This window comes from Plectropomus leopardus, chromosome 17 (assembly GCF_008729295.1).
Source record: "Plectropomus leopardus isolate mb chromosome 17, YSFRI_Pleo_2.0, whole genome shotgun sequence".
NCBI lineage: Eukaryota > Metazoa > Chordata > Actinopteri > Perciformes > Serranidae > Plectropomus > Plectropomus leopardus.
The window spans coordinates 3645495-3673351 of NC_056479.1; the positions used below are offsets into that span (position 1 = coordinate 3645495).

Below are 27857 nucleotides of genomic sequence, written 5' to 3' on the forward strand. Positions count from 1 at the left end.
ATGGAAATGCATTGATTGGCTATTGCTGAAAAGACTGCTGACCGTAAATCAATAACCACTTCTAAATTATAGGCTGTCATTGGCGGTAGACCCCATGAAGTCATCTGCTGGTTTTGCTGACTTCCGTTTTGAAGCATCGGTCATCGCGGACTTGGATTTTTGCAGCAGTGAAAGTATGCAAATCCATTACTAACGTAAAAGTACTAATACCACCCGTGAAAATACTCCGTAAACAGAAAAATATTCTTAAAGTGTTAAAATTAAATTTACCCAATGCAGAAAGATTATTTAAAAAAAAAAAAAACAAACGAACAAGAAACCCCCCAAAATTAACCAACAAATAACAAAAACACCCCCAAACCTATAAAATACTTTTAAGAAAAAACAAACACCAAAACTTAAAACATTTTTTTAAAAAGACAAAAAATAAAATTTAGACAAAACAAAAACTGATTAAAAGTAGAAAAGACCTAAAAAGTCCTAAAAAAAAATAGAAAATGAAAAAAAGAATTCTCCCAAAGCTCTACAGGTAATATATATATATATATATATATATATATATATATATATATATATATATATATATATATGATTATTTGGGGGGTGATATATATATATCACCCCCCAAAAAATCATAAAAAGTAGCAGGAAAAAACATCCAAAACACTGAATTATTTTATTATTTTACAAAAAACACACCCAAAAAACTCAACAAAAAATGGAGAGAAAAAAACCTAGTTTATCAGAATAGTTGGATTTTTTTTTCTGTGAACTGAGAGATTAATCAATTAATCATTGGAGCTGTGATTGTATAAACTGTTGATTTAATGTATTACAAAACATATTATATGAACTCGTTTTTTTGCAAAAATCCAAATTGTAAAGTAAATAAAGCATTCAGACAAATGTTGTGAAGTAACAAGTACAATATTTTCTTCTGAAACGGGGTGATGTAAGAGGACAACGTGGCACGAAAAGGAAATACTTAAGTACAGTTACCTGCAATTAAGTACAGTATTTTAATAAATGCACTTATTTTCCACAACTGGATTTTTGGAGCCAAATGAGACCATATTTGGACAAGAGGGTGGAGCCAGTGCTAGCTGCAAGCCTGGATAGGATGGTGGTTTTTAAACCACAGAATCCAGCTAAGCGCCTACACAATGACATTTAACCTCTTTAAACAAATTAAACAAGCTACTGAACATCGTGCATTGTAAAATGGTGAGAATTTTAAATTCTTTTTATGGGTTTCAAGTGTTTTTTGTCCAAGATTCAATGGTTTTTAAGACCCTATATACACCCTGAATATATAAAAGGAAAAAACAAAAAAAAACTTCCTTATATAAAGTGTCACTAGCTAATGTCTAACAGTGCCAGCGGTGTGTCAACATCCAAAGAGACAAAGGTCTTGTTAGGGACTGTAAGGAATTGTCTAGATGGGACTAATGCACAGTGCATTTAAGATGAATGTATTCCAGTTCAAGTTTGGATAAATTATTTTTCATTAGGACACTAAATTGCCAAATACGAGTGAAAAAGTTACTGCCAAAAGAATGTTAAACAAATATGAGGAAATTGTCAGTGTGTTACAGTGTACTCTGAGCGATCTTTTCCTGTACAGTAGTTTACACTGAAACCACCTCAACTTGTAAATGGTCAGGCAGGAACATTATGAGCAGAAATCCATTGCTCTGCTAAGCTTTTACAGAATCTCTCTGTTGAAAAGGAGGAAAAACATAATTGATTATAGAACCTTTTATTTGAAACAAAACCATTAAGAAAAAAAAAACATTTCACAGGGTTTTAACAGTTGTCTCTTTTCCTTATTAAAATCCATTGTTGAAACATCAATAAAAATACTTCATTGCATCAACTGATAGAGTAAAGGTCCAGGAGGCACAATCCTCGCCTGTCAGCTCATTTTAAGCATCAACAAATCATACCGGCGAGAGTTGGAGAAGGTTACGCTTACATGACAGCAAAAGGATACTTTAGAAAAACTATTTACCACCAATGTGTCAAGACTAACAAAAGAAAGAAAACAAAATACCACCAGCTTTACAAATGAACACAAGTTTATACAGTAAGACCCACTGAGAAAGAAAGCAGGACAGCACCAGTTCACCTGTAATACACCCCACAAGGACTAGAGTAGCCCTCTGTGTGTTCTGGATCCCTCTGCAGGAAGCAAGCTTCTGAACTTATCATAACTGTCATAAAAAGTTACTAAAAATATTAATATCGACATGTTAAAACTAACAAAAGTATAACAGATTATATAACATTTATCCCGCCAATATGATACAAAACACTACATACAGAGAGCCCTCAGTCCTGAAAAACTCTTCTCAAGGGCTGCGATAAAGAGTTTAAAAAAGTGGATTTCAAGTTCAGATTTGCTTTTGAATCATGATTGATTATATTTAAGGTCTCTGTCACGGTTCAGAGGTAGGCCGAAGGCTGAAAGGACATCCGGCTTCATCAGATTCAGTCTTCATTTGTTCCATAGTGGCACCTCACCTCTGCATGGCACAAAAAAACCAGTAAGAGGTTCATGTGTGCCTTCAAACGCTCCTCGACATGCTCGCAGTAATGAAAGCAGTAAACTAGATCTCCTTTGGCGAGTTACTACAGTATATCTATGCACAGGTTATTGGACTAACATGGGAACAATTCATCATTTTTACTAACTGAGGGGTGTATTATTTCCCTTTATGATATACTAAGTGTTTAGCACCTTGCTGGTTTCACTCCTCAGTGCAGAGCTTGGTGCTGTGTTCTACCACAGGTCCAGGTTCTCAGTGTTGGCGAAGCCTGGGTCTTTGCGGAGCTTCCAGTAGGTGCCATTGCTCAGCCACACCTCTCTGCCCGCCTCATCCACAGATTTCCTGAAGAAATGAACAAAAGAAAACTGTGACTATTGAGCAATATTTGGGAAAATGTTCACTTTTCCTGCAACTGATGAGATTTTCCGTCAATCACCGCACAAACCTTCCCCGCCGTCGACGGGATATTCTGTCAATCCATGTTTTCACTGTTATACAAGAGGCGGGGGGGCTGTTATTGATATTGTTCAAATAACAACATTTCCCTGTCCAAAAAAAATGCACTAGATGATCCCAGGGTAACAGAAAGAGATGATTACTAACTTTCTGACTTTATTGCTATTTATACAACAGTTAGTTCTGACCAAGCAATTTGATTGGTCGAGAGGCATTCCACAAGTGCTATAGGAGTACAACATCACTGGGACTGTTAACTTTTAACTCTGCATGTATCACTCCTTTTCGTAGCCATTCAAAATCTGTTAATTAGTGTAAATTATTATTAAAGTGTGGTTTGAGCTGACTGTACATGCACTGGAGTTACTAAAAGTTATGAGGAGGCCCAGGAGGGGGCAGCTGTGACAGACGGGTTTCGGTAAACTGGTCACTGGGAGTAAACCAGCTGTTACAGATGTTACAAGGATGTGCAGTGAGACAGGGCACACTCGTCTGACACTATCCACAGCCTGAGAGACACTGACACACACACACACGCTGTCTGATACGGGACTCGAGGTGACGGAGATCACGGCAGTGAGTGGACACACACTGGAGCAACGAACTGTCTGATCAAACCATCTCATCTGAACCTCACAAAGTGTCGGTTAACAGATTGTGATTTCACTGAAAACACAGAGATAAATGCTCATGATACTAAACATCTGCTCTGTGCAGAACATGAAGACCGAGCTAACAGATTAGCAAGCAGCGTGCAGGAAAATGTTTATGCGCTGCTAGGCAACAGCTGTCACATCCAGCGATTGCAGAACTATTTGTGTCGGCGGAGCCAAAAAAAACATAATCTGTTGTCGCTTGTTAATATTAACAAATTAAAGGCGCTTGTAGAACTGTTGTATTAAAGCAATATCACACCCGAGGTTGTGTGCTGTGCTGTATATCATCACAGCTGTGGTTATTTTCTAAGACCGAATCACAGCCGTGATGATATACAGCAAAACATCACTCCCTCTCGTGTGATATTGCTTAATTAGCGGCTTTTCACGGCCTCACAGCGATGTTATTTTACAAAGCAACAAAAGACACATTTAGCGACTTATTCAGATCATCAGGGAACTAGGGACAAATATATCGTCATTTATTCTCATGCTCGCTGCTCACAGTAACTGCAGAACACCACTGTCAGCAACTGTCAGCTTAACCTCCCTAAAGAATATACCGATATCTAAATAATTGATTCCTGCCAACTCCCAACAAGCTAGACAATATGTAAATATGCAGAGTTTTGGTAAAGTTCCACTACTTAAACTGAATATTATTTTCAGTATTCATTTTTGTGCAGTTCAAGTTGACATGAGAAAAAAAGAGGATAAAATAAATTGATTTCGCTCTTGAAAGTGACGTTCTTTCAAAAAAATGCAATTTTCTCCACTCTTTGTCCGAAATGTTATTTTGATGAAAGTGCACAAATTCAGGTGTTGATAAAAAAGGAATGTTAGAAGCTAGAATAGAATGAATTTTCATATATGAAACAGATGATCTGTTCTTTATTTTAATGTATTTATTGATTACATAATCAAAACATAAAAATATTATGGGTTTTATTAAATATGAGCAAAAATACTGGCTGAGTGTCCTCAGTTCCCAAAACTGAGTTTTAAAAGAAAAAAATGTCACACGGTGGTAAACATGGCCCTGATTTTTTTTTTTTTTGGCCCAGCTTTTTTGGAATCACATTAAAAATCACAAATAAAAATCTAAGTTCAATTTTGGAATGTCTCTGACAAGTTTCAAACAACAAAATATTTCTTAAAATGTACTACGTCTTTTGTGTTTTTTTTCCAAGATCTTTCTAAACTGTCTGCATCTTAAATCGTATCAGGCATTAAAGGTCAGGATATCTCTGTTTTTATTGTGATTAGTTTTTTATCTGTCTCTTGAGAGTCCCTTATCACTTGAGTTATCCTGTAAAATGTCACTGATAAGGGATGAGGCAACATTTGGTTGCATTTAAATGTTAAATCTTCCTTTCCAACGCTTCTTAAGTAGAGCTCCTCACCTGAAGAACCTTGGGATGTGCTCCTCCCCTCTCTTGGCCATCTCCTTTCTTCTCTCCCTTTGCTTCTCCTCCACCTCATCCTTCCTTTTATCTGCTTCTGCTACCTTCCCCTCTTCCAGGAGCCTGATGGAGAGAAGACAGGCAGAAAATTAAACAACTGATCGCCACAGAAACTGGGCTGAAACATTACTATTATAGATAAATGTAACGAAATATTAAATATTGTAACAAATATGTCAGTCTCAGCAAATAAAAATAAGGTTTGTACCTCTGGTCTGGTCTGAAGCGTGTATCTGTAGGTGGAAGGACTGCCTGCAGCTCAGGCGTCAGCTCGTTTAGCTCTCTGGCATAACTGGAGAAGCCGTAGAACTGAGCGTGGTCATCAGGCTGCACATCTAAACAGGAAATTACATCATGCATGTCAGCGGTGGATTCAAAAAATTGGGGAGGACAAGAGGACGACAAACCCAGGGAGCCATGTTTTTACACTTTTTTAGCTACTTATGTTACCTTTCTTGCGTTAAAAATAATTAAGCAGTAAATCAGCTGCTTGCATGATCTCGCAAAAACAGTCACTGCAGGCTCTGGATGGATCTTGTGTTTGCAAAATGTGCAGCTACAGCCTGTGTGGCAGTCTGTTGCCAAAACTGGGATCCAGTCCCGGGTGCAGCAGCATGTTGGGCCACCACATGCACATGCTACCATAATCCCTAACACAAGGCGCTAGTTAAAAATATTGGAAATGTAAATCTGAAAGAAAAAAAAAAGAAATTTGTTCTCTGTTGAAAAGGCCTATGATTGTTTGTGTGGCATGAAAAGGAGTTTGCAAATTGTATAATTTCTGTCATAACTGTTAGAACTTCTGTTCTATGCTACGGTATGAATCTATTGCTTTTATTGTGCTCGTGTACAATACAGTGGTGGAACTGTAAATGTAATCTGAAAATGATCATTGGACCAATGTAATGTCAATGTTTATTCTATTCACTTCACACAGGCTTCTCCCTCTTGTCTGCTCTGTAGGGGTTGCTGTTGAAACATTTGAATCAGGAATTCAATCATGTTTTCTCTCCAGTGCTGAGACTGGGGGGGATGTTACTCACTGGGCTTCCAGATACACTTTGGTGTGGACAAGGTATCACAGAAAATGCCCTCGTGCCAGAGGCCTCCGAAACGATGAACCACCTCTCCAGCCTGGTCCAGAACCACACCCTGCACCTCGTTCTTACTGTTGTCTGAGCTCCAGTAGCGAGACTGGAATAGAGAGGGAAAGGTCCTAGTGGTTAATGGGAGAAGAGGGCAAGAAAAGTCCATATGCATTACTCTGACTTTAACTGAACTAGCAGTAACAGATACAATCAGGACTGGAGAACTGCTTAAATGAGGGTGTGAGTATGCGTGTGTGCGTGCATGTGTGCGTGTGCACTGACCTTGACAAAGGTGATCTTGCAGGTGCAGGCATCATTCTTTGTGTTTTTGATGACCACCTCACCATAGTGCTCCAACCAGCGGTCCTGACTCAGCACGTTGTGGATACATGTCACTGCCTTGTTCCATTCGTAATGATCCCCGTACCTACAAACACAATTGACACAAGAAAATTTAACTTCACTTATATATTTTGTATATTTCCACATGTTTTTAGGCTTTACAGAGTTTAAACTGTTGTTAAATGAAGTTGGGTCTCACTTGGGCAGCATGACATTGACCATTCCAGAGGAGATAATCTCCACCGACTTCCCCCAAAACTTGTTCTTCCATCTCTGATCTGAGAGCAGACAGAACAGCAGACCATTAGCTGACTCCACTCATATAGTGCAGATGGATATAGCACGCCTCTCTGAGGACACAGCTCCTACCTTGCCAGAAAGTGAAGTTTTCGGACTCTGCATGGCAGGCAGAGATGGGTGGGTGATGGCTGACCTGAAAGCACAAATTATTACACAGTATTCCAGTATATTATGTGATATTATGAAAAATCAAGGGATAAATGTGAAGAAAATTTCATTCGGAAATCTGATCATTGTACTTCTAGAATTATTCTACAAAAGCAAACATATTTTCGGCATAATTTCAACATTTTTCTTTTTTTAACCACGTTCTTTAGGTCATTTTCTTGCGTCTTTTTTTTTAAACTTTTCTTTTTTGTTGCTTATTTTCAGTTAATTTTCTCATAACTTTTTGTAAATTTCCTGATAATTTTTGGGCCATTTTTTGCCAAGTTGCTCATTGCCTTCTTCTGTTAATGCCTTTGACAGAAATCAAGCCAATTTGCTCTTGTGTTAAGGGGTTAAGATTTGGTTGTGATGTCTGTATATCCGTGTGCTGGTTACCTGCTCACTGACGTAATGGAAGCCTCGCTCCTCTCTGTGATTCTCGTATGTTTCTCCCAGAACAGGGTTGAAGGGTTTGTAGCGATACCTCCAAGATGCCCAGGCATATCCAGAGATGGAGAACACTGCCACGTAAACCTGGGAACACAGATAGTTTCTTATTGGTGACCTTGCCACTGAAGTCAACTGTATCTCAGCTCCAGCTGGCTGAGAATTTAAGTAAACCAACTCACCATTCTCTCAAATGGATCATCAATGTGGTTTGCGATGTCCAGCAGCTCAGAGTACTCCAGCTCTTCACTGAGTCTCTGCAGCAAACACACTGGCTCATTGAGAGCGACTGGCATGGAGACTCTGGACAGGTCCTTACCGATGTTGTTGTACAGGATGGTCATGATGCCAATGTGGCTGTTGTCTGTTCCTGGGGCGGGGAGGGTAGTGCGACGACCTGGATCGCAGCAAGACAAATCAGATTAATGAAAGGACATCGGAACATCCCGAAAGGCTTTGCATAGGTCAACAATGCATAGAGGAAGCTCAACGTAAAATCACATAAACAGAAACAATATGGGAATATAACATGTCATGCCTAAGATTTATTAACTGAGCTGCTTTTTTTAGAAGCATAGTCTATGGTAGCAGTTCCCCAATGTTTCTGAACCAGGAGAGCCTTACATTTAAATTTGTACTTGAACAGCACTGCACTTGATAGTTTACAGTCATTCTTGCAAACTTTATATCATCGCTATTCTGTATTTCCATGCTTTCTTTGGGCAGACTGATACTCATAAAAACTTTTTCTATTCAACTCTGTGTCTCACTTTGTAATGCTGTTTTAATGAAGTTGCTATTCAGCTTTCTAATTATTCAGATCAGATCTGGCACATGAAGTGTATGAAGTTTATTTATTATTTACCACATGCAACCGATAATATTAGAAGACTCCTACATTATACTGTTGTGCGTGTTTATGATTATTATTTATTTATTTGGATCCCAAATACTCTTACTGGGGTCCATACTAAAATGAAATACATAAATTCATAGTCAACAATATTTTCTCTAACACTTCAAACAGGGAATAGAATTACAAAATTAGCACTGAATCAAAACTCATATGCAAAAGAGATTAAAGCAGTTTAATGACATGCATTTGGCTACTGCAAATACTATATACCTGTTGGAAATCAGTGATACCTACCCTGATATTCCTTAGCATCAGATAGAAACAAAAATATGCAGAAATCAGCAATTATTTGAGCCCTGTTTGCAACCTGGATGACAAAGACTTGATTGTGTTTAAATTAATTACAATCAAAAGCTTGCCTAAAACTGAAAGTGACACCAAATAGCTTAATAGCCTAAATTATTTTGCTTGTACAACAAAAGTGTTAACTGTTTATAAATGTCAACCATTAGCACTGCTGAGCGTGTCCTCTCACTGTGCCATCAGGAAGCAGCATTCTGCATCTATGATCTAAAATCACAACTGAGGAGGCCAGACCAAAGTGGTGGCCTGGATACACAGCAGACATTACTGCACTCATTCAACATATGATGGGAGACAACGCAAAGATGGTGTTACCAGTATTTGCGGGCACAGGGCTGGGTCTGTCAGGAGCGTTGTTCAGACTGGCCCGGTAATTGAGGGTCGCAGTGGCTGAGGAGGAGAGAGGAGAAAGTCAGTTCATCTTGGGACTGGTGTTTGGGTGATGTGGTCTCAGTGCTACTGGATGGTAGGCACAAACTCACTGTGTCCCTCCTCGGGCTCTGAGTTGCTGGTGGTGGTGATGTCACTGAGGCCTGACTCATCCGATGCCTCAGCCTCTGATGAGCTCTCGCACACAATCACCTCACTGGCATCAAAATACTCTGCCATGGAATCTGCCACTGAGGGTGCGCGGTGGCTGTGACGACCCATAGATGGTGTCCTCTGTCGGGGAGCGCGGGGAGGAATTTGTGGTTCAAATGATATATTTGTTTTTCAAGTGAACAGTTTGTACATAGTAAGAGTATGATGAGGAGTATCAGCCACAAAGAAACATGCTACTTTTGTTACCTGCACGAAATGTCTACATGCGCTGTTTCGCTCTTACAGATGTGTGAAGAGCGTAAAGTGACTAGCCAGAGCCACACTAACCACAAGATGCTGTCATTCATTTGGATTTTTAACAGAGTGAGGGAAGAGTCACTTTGTCAACATTGTCAACATTTTCCCCACCGTTTTTACTGAATTTCATGTATAACACAAAAATGAATGCAAATGAGAGACAGCGAGATAATGAAGTCGACAAGCACAAAAATACAAACTGTCTGTCACACACAACGCAGTACACACCTGGTCAGGACGGACGGTGCAGAAGGATTCTTCAGAAGAGTCAGAGGACAGGGAAAGCGAGTGGACTTTGGTCAGACGTGACTGTATGTCAAGCTAAACATGCACATGCACATGCACATGCACACATTCACAGACCAGCCATGCAAGACACAGGAAATGGAAAACACAGAAGATAAAAATAAACAGTCAGAATGTTATGCAGACTCCCGAGCATTCACACAGCACGTCGCGTTGATCAATGCGTTACTTGATTGTCCAACTGCTAGCAGGGCCGGATGACCAAACTGCATCTATGTTGCCACTATTACTATTATCTACCCCTACTATTGTATCTAAATGTGTTACTGACTAAGAATAAATGCACAAAATTGTCCCTTTTGTATCCTCATTCTGAAAAAAGCAATAGTTCCACTAAGCTATTTACATGGCTACTGAAAATGAATATTTCACTAATATTACTGTTTGCATGCAGCCGTGCATACTGAAATTAACACACCCTAATGTGTCACTTATTGTATCAAAATATGGAAAAATGGAACGTCTGGAGGTGCTTGTGCTATTTTGTTTCTTTGCATCAAAATAAGGTTTTTTCAAAATGTTGCACAGCGGACTCGTTCAACCGTGCAAACACAGCCTCCCTCTTACATTCCTTCTACCACCTTCTTAAAAAGGTCGCCATGACTTTCGGGCAGGCATCTCGACACCAGCCTTGCAAACTGTTAACTAGTAACTTTGTGTACAACATATTCATGACAACAAACAGAGCTAACAGTAAACAGGCAAGAGAAAATTGGTGGAGCGCTCCTTTAAAAAAAAAATTTTTTTCTGTTGTCATGTAAAAGATATTCCTTCCTTCTCTTCTAAATACAGAAATTGTAAGGGATTACATGTTTCCTGTGTTGCTCACTGTGAGAATGTGGAGTGACAGCCACCTGCTAGGCAACCAACAACAAAATAAAAAAAAACAGTCACAGCAACTGATGTCCCAATGGCTGAAAAAGACAGTCACATGCAGCATGGACAGACACCAAGCAGGCACCTAAGAAGACACCTCATGCCACACCAAACAAGAAGGGTTACAGGGTGCCGTCAATTTGACAGCAGGAATTAACCACCCCCTTAACTGACAAGTCTGCACTGTTTCACTGGGTGATCATGTCATTTGTGTTTTTGTGTGTGTGGAAATAGGGAGAGCTAGATTTGAGGTGTGTTTCTTCAGGAAGCACCTGTGGTAACTTGTGCCTGTCTTACCTAGAAACAGCCCAAACCTGCTCAACAGTTTCACACAGCACCTCACCAACAGACAGCGAGGGCTTGGCCTCCATTGTGTTTTTGCAGGCCGATACTTATGTTTTGTACCAATAATCAGTTTTTTAACTCTGGGAGCCTCAGTAAAAGAAAGAGTTAAGCATAAACACTACTGCATGGTTGTCTTTTCTCATCGGATTTATAACTTTAAGAAGAACAACAGTCCTTTTCAGTTTTGTTTCTATGTTGCCCATCTCCCCTCCGTGTGTGTGTGTGTGTGTGTGTGTGTGTGTGTGTGTGTGTGTGTGTGTGTGTGTTTGTGTGTGTGCGTGTGCGTGTGCGTGTGCGTGTGTGTGTGTTACCTCAGACAGTGTACTGCAGAGTGAAGCGAGCTGCTGTGAGGTGTTGTGCCTCAGGTCTGGGCTGGTCCAGGCCTGCCTCAGTCTCTCTCTCTCCAAGGTCAAAACCTCATGAATGGACTTGAGAGAAGCGTGAACTGTAACACAACAATCAGAAACTTGATGAATTACAAAGACAAAGTCCAGCTGATGATGCAACCAAACATGAAAGCTGCAGAGTAGTGGGTATTAGGGTAGGATTTTTTTTTTTTTTTTTTTACTTTCAAATTTGTTTGATTTAGTAAAATGTAAAAGAAAAAAAACTGATCTTAATTTAAGCCTTTGAAACCAGAGCAATTTTGTTTGATTTCTTATAAAAAACATGGGGAGAATGCAGCAAGCAGCAAGCAACTTATCAAGACATGGCCCAAAAATGAGCAAGAAAATGATTCAAAAAGATACTAGCTGAAGATCAGCAAAAAATAAAATAAATGAAAGTAAAAAACAAAAACAAGCAAGAAAATGACCTGAAAACATGAAAAAAGGGGGGTTTTACTCATATATTTTATTGTAATTCTTCTATGATCATTTTAAATATAACATTATTAACTTTTAATTAATACTTTTACTAATACAGTTTTCAGGACATTTTCCCCTACTTATGGTAGTTTTCTAATAAGCTCTGCTCTTTTTAAAAGCTAATTTGTAGGTAAACATTTTACTTTTTTTGCAGTCTATGGGACATTTCTTGCCAAGTTAGACATTGCCTTTTCCCCCCATGTATTCAAAAGAAATCTAACCTATTTTCTCAGGTCACAAAGGGTCAAAAATCTTGTAAAAGGCATCTGAATGCAGCACAATACAACTGATGTTGATCCAGGTTTCAAAGGGTTAAAGTATCTAGAACCTAAAGACATTTAGAAATGGCCGATTTTGACAGTTTCTTTAGCTTACATTCATAATTTATATAACTGACAATTTAAGAAATTTATTCGGACAAATGTCATGGTATCGAGCCCCGTCTTGAAAACAGCCAACTGTCATTTAAAACTAACTCAACTGAACCTATTGAGAGAAGGACAGCTGTGAGGTGGGAGGGCCGTACCCCTCTGAGAAGCAGCGCAAATGTCCTGGTGAAGCTTCTTAGCTTCAGGTGAGGTGACCTGAGGGTTGGACAGCTGAGAGTAGACGTAGTCCGGGATGGACTGAACAGACGCTGATGAATTGCAGTTGCCACTCAGGTGACTGGAAGTGAACTATAAATGACAAAACAGAGAGAAGAGGAATGGTATAATATCTGCCTGAAAGATTTCATTTGTTGCACATAGGATGCAACAAAATGCAATTAATAGCATCAGTGCATATGAAGTTAAAGTCAGTCTTACCACCCCCCCCATGGCTTCAACACGGGACAAAGTCCTGGAGTGACCAAACCCTTTCCCCACCCTCCTCTTGGGTTTCTCCAGGGAGAGATTCTAAAACAGAGACCAACAGGATCAGAGCTCATCTACAAAACTAGGAGGTAAAAATAAATATATCATCTGCCTTTGATGCCATCAATACATTTTATCTGGGGATGTCAGTTTGCATTAATGTTGCTTTGAAAAGTGATTGAGTCCTGCAAGATTTCATGTTCCATGCTTAAAGTAATCTTTTTACTCAAACTATTATCTTTCCCTATCTCTAATCAAGTTCTTCTTGTGCCTGAGGATCTACTGAGTATTATATTATCTTATTTTAATCAACATTGTCAGTTAATTTTAAAAAGCCTTAAAATTAATTAGATTACATTTAACAAAGACTCAACCTACTATTATTGTCCCAGTGAAATAATATTTGAAGAATTACACACATTGACAGATGTTACCAGACTACTGACCTGCATGCTGATTCGCATCTCCAGGTCTGTGTTTGTGATTGGCAGGCCACCTTCCAGCCAATTGAGGCGCTGGATGAGCTGCGCAAGTTCTGTCAGCTCCGTCTGACAACGTACCAGCTCTGAGGGTCAAACGTCAAAATTTAGTGAATAAGTAAATTTAAAAATAAAGTTTGTATCTGTTTCATCAACAGCTAAAAAAAAAAAAATCGAGTCAACACATATTTCTGTTTTTTAATATCTAGTATGTATGGAGTCTGACACTGTTAAATCTGATTAAATAGGGCTCTCAGCCAGGATTCACTCTGTGGCTCAGTGCTAAAGATGCTTCTCACCATTGGAGGTTGCATCGATGTCGTGGGTCTGCTGCAGCCAGGCTGACACCTTGCTCGTCACTGCTGGGTTGGTGCTGAAGGCAGGGGCGGGGCTTCCCATCTCTGGGTGGTACACTGAAGCTGAGCTTGCATAGTGAGCAGGCTGAGCAATCAAACAGGCTACAGTTAGTCATATTTAAACCAATGACAGAAAAATCAATTCTCATTTACGTCTGTTTTTCTTCTAAACAGCGATCACACAACTATTATTGTGGGTAATACAATAAATAATGCTGGAATGGTTCCTCACTCACTAACCAATCAAAAAATATTTCGTCAGAGTTAGGTGATATTCAATTTAAGCCTAACATATAATGGTGTTAAAGAGCTATTGCCATTAAACAATCGAGCATATCACACTATGATTTGTGCTAAGTGGTTGTTACCATTTTTAATAATGTGCGACATTAACTTGAGTGGGATTCTTTACTGACCATAGCTCTGTTGGTCTGGGCGAGAGTGGCCATGGCTGGCATGGTGCTCGGGCCCATGGAGAGAGCGTGAAGAACACCATGATGGACACTCATTGCCTCATTTTTCCTAAATACACGGTGGGCACACAGCTTGGTCAACCATATGTAGAAGATGTCATGGCTCTTTGCCTAACAGGGAGGAGAAGAGAGAGAAAACAACAAAATAAATTAAAAAGAGGACAATACAATCGAGAATGAAGAATAGGGGGAAAGCAATAAATATGAAGTTTACTGCTGGCTGAAGAATACCCAGATGTCTGCTTGTTAACCTCATTGGGACACTCTAGATTTTACTGAAAGTGAAGCATGAGTAACTATATTCTTCTGAAGTTTAGTTGTGCGTATGACAACCTGCTGCAGCATGCCTTGAATGTTGTTAACATTTTAAAACCTGGGCAAATTGGCTTGATTCCTTTAAAAAACATAGGAAGAAGACAATGAGTAATAATAATAATAATAATAACAATAAAATACATTTTAAAAAATGCAAGAAAACTACCTACAAATGAGCAAGATACCAAAACAAACAAAAATGGGAAAGTTGAAAAAAAAAATTTAAATTTAAAAAAAAGAAAATGACCTGAAATCTCCTTAAAGTTATAACAATTCTGTACAATATGTTTAAATATCTTATTCTAAAAAATATAAATATAGGTCTCTGGACAATTTTCCATTGCTTTGAATATATATATATAACTATACTACTACGATTAATAAATTTGCTCAGATTAAAAATGTTTAATTACTTACAAAAGACATCTGAGAGCAGCACAAGAAAAGTGATGACGACCAAGGTTTTAAAGGGTTAATCACCTCAGAGGTCCTGAAACTGCTCTGAACAATGTTGTGTAGGGTACCTTGAGGTGGTAAAGGTTGTCTCCAGCATCCAGGTCTATGCCTTTGGACTTCTTGTTGATGGACATTACAGCCAAGCTGACGTCCAGGGAGCCATGGAGCTTCCCTCTCTGAATCTGAAACACAACCACAAAGCATGTTTCAAACAGAATTTTATTACCTATTTAATCAATTCAAACAGACCACACTAGAATCAACAGAACACAGCAGACGGCTCCGTCACTGCACTATGTGGCAGCTACATTTTTGTTTATGACTTACATCTTGTTGCGTCTTTGAGTACTTCAGAATTCCTTTCTCCAACAGGAAGTATCTCTGAAAAGGAACAATAACAGTGAGATGTCAGAAAGAAAACAAAGGGGTGCCCCGTTAGGGTACGAGTGGGGTACAAACTGGGCCCCTTTGCTTCCAGTCATCCCCTCACCCTCTCTTGCCTTTCCTGTCTGTCTCTAACTGTCACAAACAAAAGCAGCAATGCCCAAACTATTGTAAATCCAAAATCATGGCCTTGTGGTTGTTTGCCGCACCAGCTAGTAAAATTGCAGTTTACATCCATGTCTGTTCAGACTCGTGTAATACATGTAGTTAGACTTTAAAAATGTATTGAACCCAAATCCCTCTTATTTTTACCTCCACCCTTGTTTTTGAATGATCCTTTACCCCTTTAAACCAACTAACAAGTTGAAATCTTCTCCTATGAAATGGGACAACCTGTCATGTCAGTAGACATCGATGGCGTTTACATAAGGACACATCTATGGTATCAGTGGTATTACCACGATGATATTTACCAGTTATCTGATGGAGACAGAAAAGCATGGACACTTGTGATTTGCTCACATCTCAAGTTGCATGCTATCCATCAATCAAACAGGTCATCAGATAAAATGAACACTGCACCATTACCAGGCTCCCACCCTGCCGCTGTCAGATTTTAGAGGAGCAGAAACAAGTGCAGCAACTTCACTGCTCGACATCATTTAGGTCATTTCACATTTCAGGCATCACATGTCAACAAATGGAGGTGGTGGAGAGTGACAAGAAAATATGTCAAAATATTGGAGTGTCAGCAGAAACAAGTTAATATTAGCATGCTAGCTAGTTAACTACTGGGACATCAATGTACTAATAGTATAGTTTTGTTACTTGTTATAAAGAAAGGGTCATAATACTTTGTACACTATTCAACTAAGAAAACATGGTGAATGTCGCAATTTCAAGTTGTTAATCAAGAAACAATACATTACCCCTCTATACCAACAAGGTTCAGAAAACCCCGCAGACCCACAGTTTCAAGGTGGATGCCCCAGATTAGCTTGTTACAGAGATGTGACAGTAAATAATAAATATAAAGGTTTTGGAGAACAATATGTCACAGTGAAGTTGACCTTTGACCTTTTGTATTAAAAAAAAAGTCATCACCTCATATTTTTACTCTATTAGACATTTGTATGAAATTTGTCATTAATGGTGTAATTCGTGGGAAAATGTGTTCATCCTGAAGTCCAAATGTTTGCCAAATTTGAAGAAGCACCCTGAAAGCGTTTCCCAGATAGTGTGTTGATGAAAATGGGATGGACAGACAGCCTGAAAGCATATTGCTCTGGCCTCACCAGCAACAGTCGGTGCTGAGGAATTTAAAAAATAAAAAAAAAGATGCAGTGTAGACTGGAATTGCATAACGCTGATTGGTTAAAGAGGTAAAACATCTCCGCTACAGTTTAACTTAGGTTAAACAGAAATTATTTACATGTTGAATAACCATGATTTCCTGTAATAACACTAGAATCCAGAGTAAACAGAGCAGAAAAGATAAAATGTTCATTTTGAGCTGTGCTCACCTTGTGCCAGCCTTTGAGCGGGTACTTCCTCTTCTTCATCAAGTAGCCCTCACAGATCCCAGGGATACTGAGGTCCAGAGTGGAGCCCGGAACCGAATACATGTCCAGCTGCTGCAAGTCATCCATCACCTCCCAGTTACGAGACTGACAAAGACAATGAGGAAACACTTTAATTTTTAAGAAATTTAGCGATGAGCAGTTGGAGATTTTACTTCCAATGTATGTGAATTTGGCATCAAAAGAAAATGAATATCCATTTTTGTGATGTTTAACAGCATTTCATGCTAGGCTGAAGTTAAGACAAAGAAAGTATATACAGTGTCCCTTTTTTCTCATTGTGTGAACATGTGGAGTTGACATATGGCAAAGCTCTATTTAAACATTATCAAAACTTTAGCAGGCAGACTGAAAGGAAACATTTTTCTAATGGGAATGGACCTAAAAAACTGAGGAATCACTGGTGACAGAATAGATCTGTCACCAGTGTACTGTAGAATGTCACTGTAGAATGATACAAAACACAATAGATCAAATAGAGATTAACCCTTTGAAAGCTGAGCCTATTAGTGGGATTTTTCTCAAAAACATGAAAAATAAAGGCAATAAGCAACTTGTGAAGACACGATCGACAAAATGAAAGAATGGGGGGAGCTAGATATAACAATTACATTTTTTAAATTATGTTACAGAATTATTAGAACATTTTTTTTTTTAAGTTTTGTTTGCCTCTTTTTATAAACCTCGTTTTGTTTTTTTTACTTATTTTCAGGCAATTTTCTTGTACTTTTTACTAATTTCTTGCAAACTTTTTAGGTCATTTTTTCGTAGGTTGTTCATTGCTTTCTTCTCATGTATTTGAATGAAATCAAGCCAGTTTGCTCAGGTTTTAGCACCCAGTAGATTGTTAATCATGAACTTAATTTTAGAAACCACCACAGTCCAGTCAGGCTGTGCAACTGTGGGTCTACCTGTTTTGAATGTTTGGAGGAGCCGGTACTGCTGCTCCGTGAGTGGCCAGGTTTGAATGTGCTAGCTGGGGATTTGTCGAGACCGCTGATCACTGATTGGCTGCTGCTTAGAGGTGGCGGACACACCTGAGGGTCCATTGGTACAATGGGATAAGGATAGCGTTGCATGGAGTGAGAGGACCTTCAGGACAGGTTGTCTCTCATCTCAAAGTACAAAGCACTGAGGACAGAGTCAACAAAAAGGGTCAGGACAACGATAATCATAAAGACATTGAGAATTAAAAACAACAGTCTAGGGTATTTTGACACCTTGCTGATGATGTTATCAGCCATCTTACGATAAATAAAGCAAGTAAATAAATACATTTTTAAAACCATTTTCTTACTCAGCTGTTTGCATCATATGAGATGTGCCTTGATGGATGCACTCAACAAATGATAAGGCCTTTATTAAGGCACTTTATTTGTCTTAAGTTCTAAAGCTTGGTCATTGTATATTGGCTTCAGTTGGTAACCTTCCGGAAAGTAACTTTTCATCATAACTGATGAAACTGTCACTACATTAATGAAACAGATAGTCCTCCTATTGCTTCTAATGGCATTTACTAGCATCTACCACGGCTCACAGTTAAAAAACAATCTGAGCCGATCCGTCTCCAACGCAGCTGTCAATCATAGAAAGTAAACCACAGTCAAACTATCAAATACAAATATAAATCAACATTCTGCTACTGCATTGCTTTTTCCTCAACTCAAATGTTTTCAGAAACATATTTTAGTGTAATGTTCAGCTGTCAAATGAGAAAGTTTGTGACTCCGGCTGCCATGTTGAAAACAGACAAGCAAAGTTCCAAGCAAGGCCAGACCCACATTGTCATTTTACAGCTAAACAATGCACTTAAAGTTTGACTGTCTACCTGCAGTTCCTGACATGATTGACAACTGTGTTGGAGAGCCCTCAGCTCTGATTGGTTGTTTTTGTTCATGTGCGGGTATGCCATTAGAAGCAATACAATGGGGCTGAGGAGTGATTTTTTTCCCAAACAGTCCATCTCATTTAGTGCTGTGTGGCTATAGTTTCAGAAAAGATGGAGAAAGAAAGGTATTTTCATAAAAGTTAACAACTACACAAAAACTCAATTTTAACTTTAGTCAGTGCTGATATAGGAAGTTAGAAATTCAGACTTCCTACAAGCAGACAGACAGACAATGAAATGCATCATTAGCATGAAACCAAAGTCAACAGATCAACAGATGGCCCATTGAAAATCCAGTGGCTTTTCCTGCTCCTCTGGAACAATAAAGTAACCCCCTCACTACTCCCCCTTGCTGGCCTTTCCTTTTCTCATTCAGCAGGTGGAAAGAGTCAGTAAGGGGAAGTATTTAATGGTAAAGTCCAGTGGAACATCTCAAGAAGTCTGACCAGATTCTCGTGTCGTGGCAGCATACTGTTGATGGCTGGCAGCCATGATCACATGATACTGACCTGCTGCCCTTAACTAGATATGGACATTATGACAACATAAATGTGAATTTGCCAACTGTACTTCACCATTTACACTGCAATATCTCTAAGTTAATTAGGGAATTGCAGTCAATGTTGCTCAAATTTACAATATCACTACACACTCACATACATATATTTATAGATCTAACTTGAGGTTAAATTTCATAGAGAAGATTATATATCTGTATGGCCTACTCCAACACTTAACATAAAACAGAGTGCACAACTACAGAAAGTGGTATTATTGATGACCATAGCATAATCATAATAAGCCACCTGATGGCAGAAGTTTAAATTATAAAAGTTTTGGTGACACAATAACAAAGAAAACACACCTGTGTTGGCCTGGTGTCTAACAAGCTGCTCCCTCAGTAGTCCAGAGGAAACTGCTTTTAAATTTCCCTTGAGACCAATTGTAGAGCCACAAAAATTCCCCTCACAGTTCCTGTTCAACAGAAAAAACACACTGCAAAAAGAAAAGTTCCAGGTAACATTCCTTCAGCATCAAAATCCTCCGAGAAACTGTGTTACACTGAGAGCAAAGTCACACCTGACTGTTGATGCACTTGTCAGACTGGTGCATATCAAAGCCAGCGGGTATCTGGGCGGGGCTGGAGGAGCAGCACTCTCTCTACCTGACCAAACAGGCCTGCCAGCTCTGTCATCACAAGGACGGCAAGATCTGGTTCAGATCTGTTTTCAGCAGATGACAAGATCTCAAACAGATGTGTTTTCAGCAGATGCTGGCTGCATTTGAAAAATAAGAGCCCCACAAAAGGCAAAAAGTAGCAAATTTAGCTGTGAGGGTGCTTTAAAAAGGTCAAAGACTAAATCACACTATTTTAAATACCATCAACAATAAACATTTTATATTACAGTAAAACTACTTTTGTTAGGAAAGTTACAAAGAAACAAAGGTTTAGGCATAAGTCTAGTGATATTCAACATATATTTTCATTGCAGACTACTAACAAGTATTGTGTGTATACAAAGTCTAAAATATATTTTTCCTCCATTTCATAGTGTCATTAACACACAGTTTATTTGGATTCAATCCAACAAGAGTCCCCAAGAGTGGATTAAACTGCTGCTGAAAAAAAGTCCCCAACAAATTCACCAGTACCTGTTTGATCTGAACTGTAGTTTGTGGTTTCATTTTTTAAAAAATGAAACATTTTTTAAAAAATGAAACTACACATTTGTTTATGAGCATGTAGGCTATAGCTTGGGATCTAACACAGGGCAGGAAAATTAGAAAATATTGACAGACCGAACAACTTTTGGTTTGGGGCTTTTCACGGGCTTTGGTAGCCAGAAAACAAAAACATGCAAATTTGTAAAATCCCAATCATGCCAGGTATTCCCATTGTCATGGTGCAGGTAGAAGGAGAAAGTGTGCTCTGCAAGCTGTCTGGAGGGGTTTGTTTCAAAATACCATGAATTCATTGAAAAAAAAACAACAGCTTCCCTTCCATCTATGTGTTAATTATTTCACTGATATGAAAACAATCCTTAAATAGTTACTGTGACCTGACCATTGATATCTTTGCTACTTCTAATGCTGGTGATTCAGCAATTTGTTTGACCTCTACATCTTTGGACAGTAGCACTTTAGAGAGTTGGGCTGTGTTTGAACACAACCCAACTCTCTTACTCTCAGTAACCGCAGGCTCTTCTGAGATCTGCATGTGGTCTGACCCAACTAAATGCAACAAGACAGAACACACAAAGCTGTGACCAGAGCTCCCACTTTCTTCCTCCTAACTCTACCTCAGCGTTACTTATTTTATCCAACAGTTAGTTATTTGAACCCTCTTCGTCACAGTCCACCATTGGGCAGATTGAGGAGCCACAATGCATTTTGTGGTGGGTGAGTTTGTCCAGTAAGCTCATGTCTTATACTCAGAAATTCTTGCTTTTCTAGTTTACATCCGGGCATTTCCTGCCCGCATATTATGCAGCTGGAACGCACCAAGTGCTTAATTTTACGTCACACTTAGTATGAAAGGAATGATGGTATGCGCTTTCAATCAGAGCCACGGTTATGAAACATCTGGAATTAATTCCTAGTTGCCAAACATCCAGAAAACTGGTTGGTTCTTGGAGGGAGTTCTCCTTACTGTTAGAGCCGAAAAAGGAGGAGGAGCAGAGAGAGGGCCAAAACATTCGCTAGATGCTTTGCACTGCACATCACCATGTGATTACATCGTGGTTACTCACGCACTAAAACATTCCTAACATGGAATGATGAGCATTGTTGTATTGTTGATGTACACCCGTACGAAGATCACTGACATGCTCCGTTTGCTCAAATATTTGATCTGTTTTGTTATGTAAATTAAAGACACAACGGCTCCTTTCAATAATACTGTAAAGTTCCTGTAAAGTTATGGCTCAAAATTTGGTTTAGCTAAATAATCTTTCTTTTTTTTTTTTTTAAATTTACCCTTGTTGGTATCACACCTTGCACATATTTTGGGTCCTTAGATACAGTATCTGTTTGTAGGGTGTAACAATGCATGTATTTGTTTTGAATCATTCGGTGCGATGCTTTTGGCTCGGTACGCATTACAAACAAAAAAATAAGATGAGCTATCATATTGCAATCGAACAAAAAAACATAGAGCTTAAATCTTGTTAAATATAATTCTCTGCGTGCCACTGTGCTGTGCCTGAAGGCAGCATACATGATGTCACAGAAAACATGGGGGTGTACCACCGAGCAAGAGTAGTGCCTCAGCGAGGTGTGTTGAGTCTAAAGCCACGGTAACTTATGTGGCAAACTTAACCCGGTCAGGAGCAGGTTATATTCTGAGTTTCAGCATCTTTGAGGAGCGTCACTCGATAATCAGTGTCAGCACATGAGCTGAAAGCATTATAAATACACTTGATACAACTTTTTGTGCTGTAATGTTACATCAACGCCTCCTAACAACATCAAGCATTTCCAGTATATTTCTAAGCACTGCAAAAAAAATGTTTCCCCACAGGAGCCCACAGTTTATCAGTGATGCAGAAACTCTGAGACAGAATATTTTTTAACTTATTCGCCTGGTTGTGGCTCTCACTGAACTACTCAATGTGTCTGTGGTGTTTTGTGGTCAATTTTTCCACAGTGGCTTTAAAAGAAGCTTCTATAAAACCACAGATCACAATATAAATGAACAGGTCACTATATATGTTTAATCAGGATGATGTTAATTTCACATTAAATGGCCTATAACTACTTCCAATCATACCATACAGTCACCACTTATGTCTGTTTTTACACTGCTGTTATATCACAGCTGATTGATAAGTGTGTTGGTAATTATCCCAGATAATATTCAATCTGTAAAATTCAGTTGTTCAATATGTTTAAATAATTTTGCTTAGTCGTTTATTTCAGTTTGTATTCAACATAATACATACATATAATATTCAAATGGAACATACTGAAACAAAGGTGTATGAGAAACAAAAACGACAATTCATCATTTAGGTCAGGAAAAAAAAAAAAAAAAAAAGCATGCTTGGCCGGTGGATTTTTTAAAATCTACCAGCCACAGTGACCAGTGAGTCAAAACAATTTCAGACACTGCAAGCAATGTGCCCTAACTGACCTCCATTTGAAGTCATAGCACAAGACACTTCTGTTGAGTCATTATTAAGGACCGGGGAAGAAGTTTGGAACAACCATGAGAGGTATGTGGTCTGACCAGTAGACCAGAATGATGGCAGGGACTGAGATAAGCGTTGAGAGCACAATTTAACAAGCACCTCCAAAGCTGTATGCCTGGAGCACAAAACAAGGCCATGTGTCAGCTAAAGAATTTACCGTTTGAATTCTGGGAACTCATTCAACAATAGGTTTCCTATAGCTCACTGCCGGTTTCAAGATGTTGTCAGGAACAAGATGCTCCACTTCAAATCCTTCAGTTTGAAACACTGTCAAACAATGGTGTCCTCAAAAGGACGGTCTCATGTATAGAATGACTTGCTTACGACTCCTCCAGGAGCCCTGCAGAAACCAGCTGAAACATCCTGCATGATGGCAGACCAGACTAGGTCACCAAAGGAACCATGACACAAGGCAAAAAAAACAAGAGGAACGCCAGATCTACAGCAACACTTGCAGAAAGTCACCAAACATAGCAGATAAAGAATGGTACAACCTGACTAAACCAAATATCAGATTTAAAACAGAGGCAGATGGTATCATGGTATGTTCTTTAAGGGAATTGCTGTCACGAACAATCTGTTCTTTCACATTCATGTCTAGGTGATGTCACCTCTAAAACCTGATCAGACCGGTTCTCTTTCGCTCTCCATCTCCAGCTTCACTCCCTCCCTTCTCCCAGGAATGTGCCAGAGCAACATGCTCAGGCTGTGCGGCCACATGTGACTGATTTTCTTTACTTTTCCAAAACTGTGCTTACACCCACATGCAAAAAGGTGAGTTCTACTACTTCCATTATCAATTAATTTGACAGATTTTCTTTTTTCAAATTAGTTAAGTAAAATCATTTAGTGTATAATTTGTCTTAAACAGTAAAAATGCTTATGACAACAAGAGCCCAAGGTCATGGGTTCAAATGCTTTGTTTTGTCTGACCAACAATTTCACCACAAAAATACAATAATACACAACAGAAAAAAAGACTAAATGCTCACATCTGAGAAGCTGGAATCAAATGTTGAGATTTTTGCTTGATAACTGCCCTTAACCAATTAGTTGACTACCCAAATTCTCGTATATTTATTTTCTGTCAATTGACTAATTCACAAATTTTTTCACAACCAAATTGGATAGTCCTGATATAAATAAAAATGTGGAAAATTTTGACTATTTAATTTAGACCACTGAGTAAACATAAGAGAACTTCTTTTGATACATTTCTTACAATGTTTTGGGTTTTTTTTTCCATGATGGCTGTCATTTTTAAAATAAGTACTGAAAAAGGTATTGTATTGGTGATGAACACAAGTATTTTATTTGCACTAGTAATAAAACTTAAACAACACCCAGCCCTACCAGGCATCAAGACCTCCTTCTCCACAAAATAAACCTCTAGAAGCCTATAATATAATTAATATCTAAATGTAGGGCGCCAGACTGCGAGTATTTAGCAGCAATATGCAATCATTTTTGGAGACAGTGTGACCAAATATCCTAACTCAAAGACCAAGTACAACTTGCAAATATGCTCTTTTTTAGGGAGAGTGTGTGTTGCAGGGTTGGAAATCAGCACCAGCCACTAGCCAGTTACTGGTAAAACATGCAAGTGGCTGCCAAATTTGCTAAACTCACCAGCCAAAAACAATAATGGTAATCTATTAAGTAGGTGGTAGATTTTGGAATCCACCACTCACAGTGGCAAGTGGATAAAAAAAACTTAAAAATAAAAAAATCAGAACCCTGCCTCTGACCGTCCTGAGGAAAATGTATTCCATCTGTTGCACAGTAAAAAGAGTTTCTCAGCTCAAGCTGCACCTCTTTTTCTATATCCAAACAAACATGGCAAATGACATATGTCCTTTCTGAAATTGTACAATGTGAACAATGTTGTTTATTGGGCTGGGGCGACGTGTTGACGCAATCGATTACCGAAAAACTGCAGTTCACGTAATGTGCGGCGACACGTCGCAAGGAGGATGTAAGGTCCGTTTCACTCAGCGCATGAGCGCAAGATGTCAGCCTCGCCGTTGCTGCCTGCTGATATGACTGCTGTATTTCTGTATTTAAAAGCACATATTCCACTCATTTATGAAGTCGTGCCAGCTCCTGCACAGCCAACAATCTGGTCCTGTAAATGTTTCAAAATAAAATGCATTGTATCAGCAACTGATGGGATTCTGTCCACAGAGGTGCTGTCAGATGGCTTTTGCTTTAAAAGGGAAGCGGGACATTGGAGTAAAACAGCCGTCTTTGTATTTCCTCATCTCTGTGACAGAACGATTTTTAAACTGCAGTAAAAAGTGGTAAAGAGTCAATATAATCATCAAAACATCATCTTCTCAGTCTATTTCTGCTGCCAAATGTGCACGTCATGTGCAAAAAATTGACAAGTCACCGTTTCTGTAGATGTCCTGCAGCTGACAAGCGCTGCTCAAGCAGTCAGTGTGCACGCTCTCATTTGATAACATGGGCGCCAAAACAAAAAACAACACGCTCAACCTGCTCACGTTCTCATGATGCACGCTGTGTGAAACAGGCCTAAGGCCCAGTTAGGCTGGTCTATTTTGATGCAGAAAGAATGAACTAGTTATAATTATCTCTGAAAAGTTATAGTGTTTTGAAAATTGCACTAATCTGACTGTTAGATGTTTTGTTGAACTGCTAGATTTGAGGTTTGTTACTTCAACAAAGAGTAACTGTTTTGTTACTCCTCCTAAAAGTGACTTGTATTTTACATTGTTTTATTTATTTTGCTGTTGGATTGCTAAATGTAGATTTCACTGCATTCCTTTTACTTGAATGGAACAAGTTTTTATTTTAGAGAGACTTTATATCAGACTGTAAAACAGATTACCAGTTAAGACTGGGCTATTTTTTGTTGGAGAATAATGCCCTGCAGTGCATACTCTGTCATGACTGAACATGATTGAATAAAATACTGAAAAATAAATGACAAGTTTTAAATGTAATTTTCGGTAAATTTGTTGTTATATTAATCGAGTAATAAGAAAATAATAGATAGATCAACTGAAATTTAAAAAAATCAAAGATGAATTGATTAATCCAAAAAATAATTGATAGATTATTCAATAAAAAAATAAAATTCAGGTGCAGTCCTAGTTGTGTATAAGGCTACACTGAGGTCTTGAGCCAATTTTATACATTTTGCCTTAAAAAAAAACATGTACCGTTAAACTGAAAAAAATAAGCCTCTCACAATTAAATGCCCAGGCACTTCTACTGGTCATATTACCATGCAGTTCACTTTTATACAGTTAAAGTTTATAAAGTATATAAAACCAGATTGTTGGCTACTTGAGTTAACATTAGTTAGCTGCTTAGATCACACATACAATGTGTATGTTGAACTTTTGTCAATATGGACATGCTGAATCATTTAATGCTTTAATGTAATTTTTTTAGCCTCATCATTTGTTTGTGTGTTTTTCTGGGCAAATTTTCTTGTACTTTCTTATGGATTTCTTGGTAACCTCTGAGTCATTTCATCTTCTGTTGCTCATGTTCTTGAATTGTAAAAAACCCAGGTCTTTAAAGGCTAAATAAGTAATTTGATAGTATTTCCATCTTTCCATCTTCATCTGCAAGTTGTGCATGAAAGGAATTAAAAGCCCTTCATATATAGACCTCTGTCCCAAATATATAAGAGTTCAGCGATATAAGTATAATCGCCTGGAAGTCTTATGGTAGTCTACTTAGCTTAAGTTTTACAAAAAAATGTCCAATTTCAAACCAGCTGGATTAGAAATTAATTTAATTCTGTACAAGAGACGGACCATGTCTTCATTTTAATAGCAAAAGGTTTTGAGGTTTCTGGAAATTAAAGTAGCCGGAGTGAACCGCAATCTGGGTTTTTGAAAAATCACCAAGTATTGTTTGTGAAAAGAGATGCTTAGCTTTGTGATTCTAATGTAACTGAGGTACATATGTTAAGCAGAACAAATTAATAAAACGTTTTAATAACAGAGCACTTTTCAGTGTGAGTTAAGCAGCAAACACAGTGTAGAAATCCACCAAAAAAGACAACACACCCAAATTACTCCTGAAGAGCACACAGGCAGTCAGACAGGAGGGAGGGTGTGTGTGTGTGTGTGTGTGTGTGAGTGATGGGAACAGGTAGGAGACTTAGAAACAGGTTTGGTTCACGTGAACAACACCCCAAGAACCGCCACAAGAACTGTGTGAGAAAACTCTATAACGCAGTTAATTTGAGCGACAAAAAAACAAAAACATTTTAGATTTTTCTTACCTTTAGATATTTTGTATTGTTGAATTTCATACAGAAAAACAACGAAAACAGGACAAGCCTAAATGTCTTAATACGTCGTTTATGTGACAGCTTGTCATTTTTAAAAAGATAAATATAAAGTTAAAAAAACATGCGCCATCTTACTTTCCCTTGCAGCCGAAAAGAAGCGTCACAACGCGCGTGAACACAAAAGCCCCAGTCCAATCAAACACAATTTAAAAGTTTCTTCCGCTTAAAAAGACAGTTTGCTATCAAACATTTAGATACAATTTTTTAGCATTTTTCTAAACTCACCGGTGTTAATTGTGAAGTGGCGTCCGGACTGCAAACCACCGGCTGAACTGATGAAACACCTCCTCAAACCTGCGTGGAGCCGCGCGCGCTCTGCTCTGATGTCTCTGAGCGCGCGTGGCACAGATTACAGTTTTGCAGGTGCAGCGGCAGCACAGGTGCATCACGGGAAAACTTTTTTTTTTCTTTTTTTCTGGATTAAACCTTCAGTTTGTGTTGTCAGAAACCTTTTAGTAGGATTGGGATATTTTTGATCAAATAATTATACTTTCATTTATATTTTGCATATGATTTATTTGACCATTACAATGATAAAGTTGATAAAGTAGATATTTCACTACACTTTCAGAAAGGTACATTTAAATAAAAGAAAATCCTATTTTATCCCCGTAAAAATGCCCTAATAGGCTAGTTGTTAATATTAAAT

General features: G+C 38.5%; 1 protein-coding gene across 6 annotated transcripts; it reads right to left on the reverse strand.

The window, feature by feature from the left end:
* Positions 1-1743: 1743 nt before the first annotated feature.
* LOC121956458 (oxysterol-binding protein-related protein 6-like) lies at positions 1744-27540 on the reverse strand. Of its 6 annotated transcripts, none has more exons than XM_042504680.1 (24): positions 27434-27540; positions 17709-17928; positions 16741-16884; positions 15161-15214; positions 14902-15015; positions 14006-14173; positions 13533-13674; positions 13201-13319; positions 12707-12796; positions 12427-12577; positions 11346-11479; positions 9736-9828; positions 9150-9330; positions 8983-9057; positions 7631-7845; positions 7398-7535; positions 6924-6987; positions 6754-6832; positions 6495-6639; positions 6168-6318; positions 5333-5459; positions 5065-5187; positions 2741-2891; positions 1744-2525 (listed from the first exon to the last, which is right to left on the reverse strand). In XM_042504680.1, the coding sequence occupies exons 2-23, from the start codon at positions 17874-17876 to the stop codon at positions 2783-2785; spliced, it is 2784 nt and encodes a 927-aa protein (XP_042360614.1). In that variant the 5' UTR covers positions 17877-17928; positions 27434-27540; the 3' UTR covers positions 1744-2525; positions 2741-2782. The 6 variants fall into 6 exon arrangements, with proteins under 6 accessions (XP_042360614.1, XP_042360615.1, XP_042360613.1 ...); XM_042504681.1 differs by adding an exon at positions 19551-19681 and having other exon boundaries at positions 1744-2891; positions 27434-27539; XM_042504679.1 differs by having other exon boundaries at positions 1744-2891.
* Between the last annotated feature and the right edge of the window lie 317 nt (positions 27541-27857).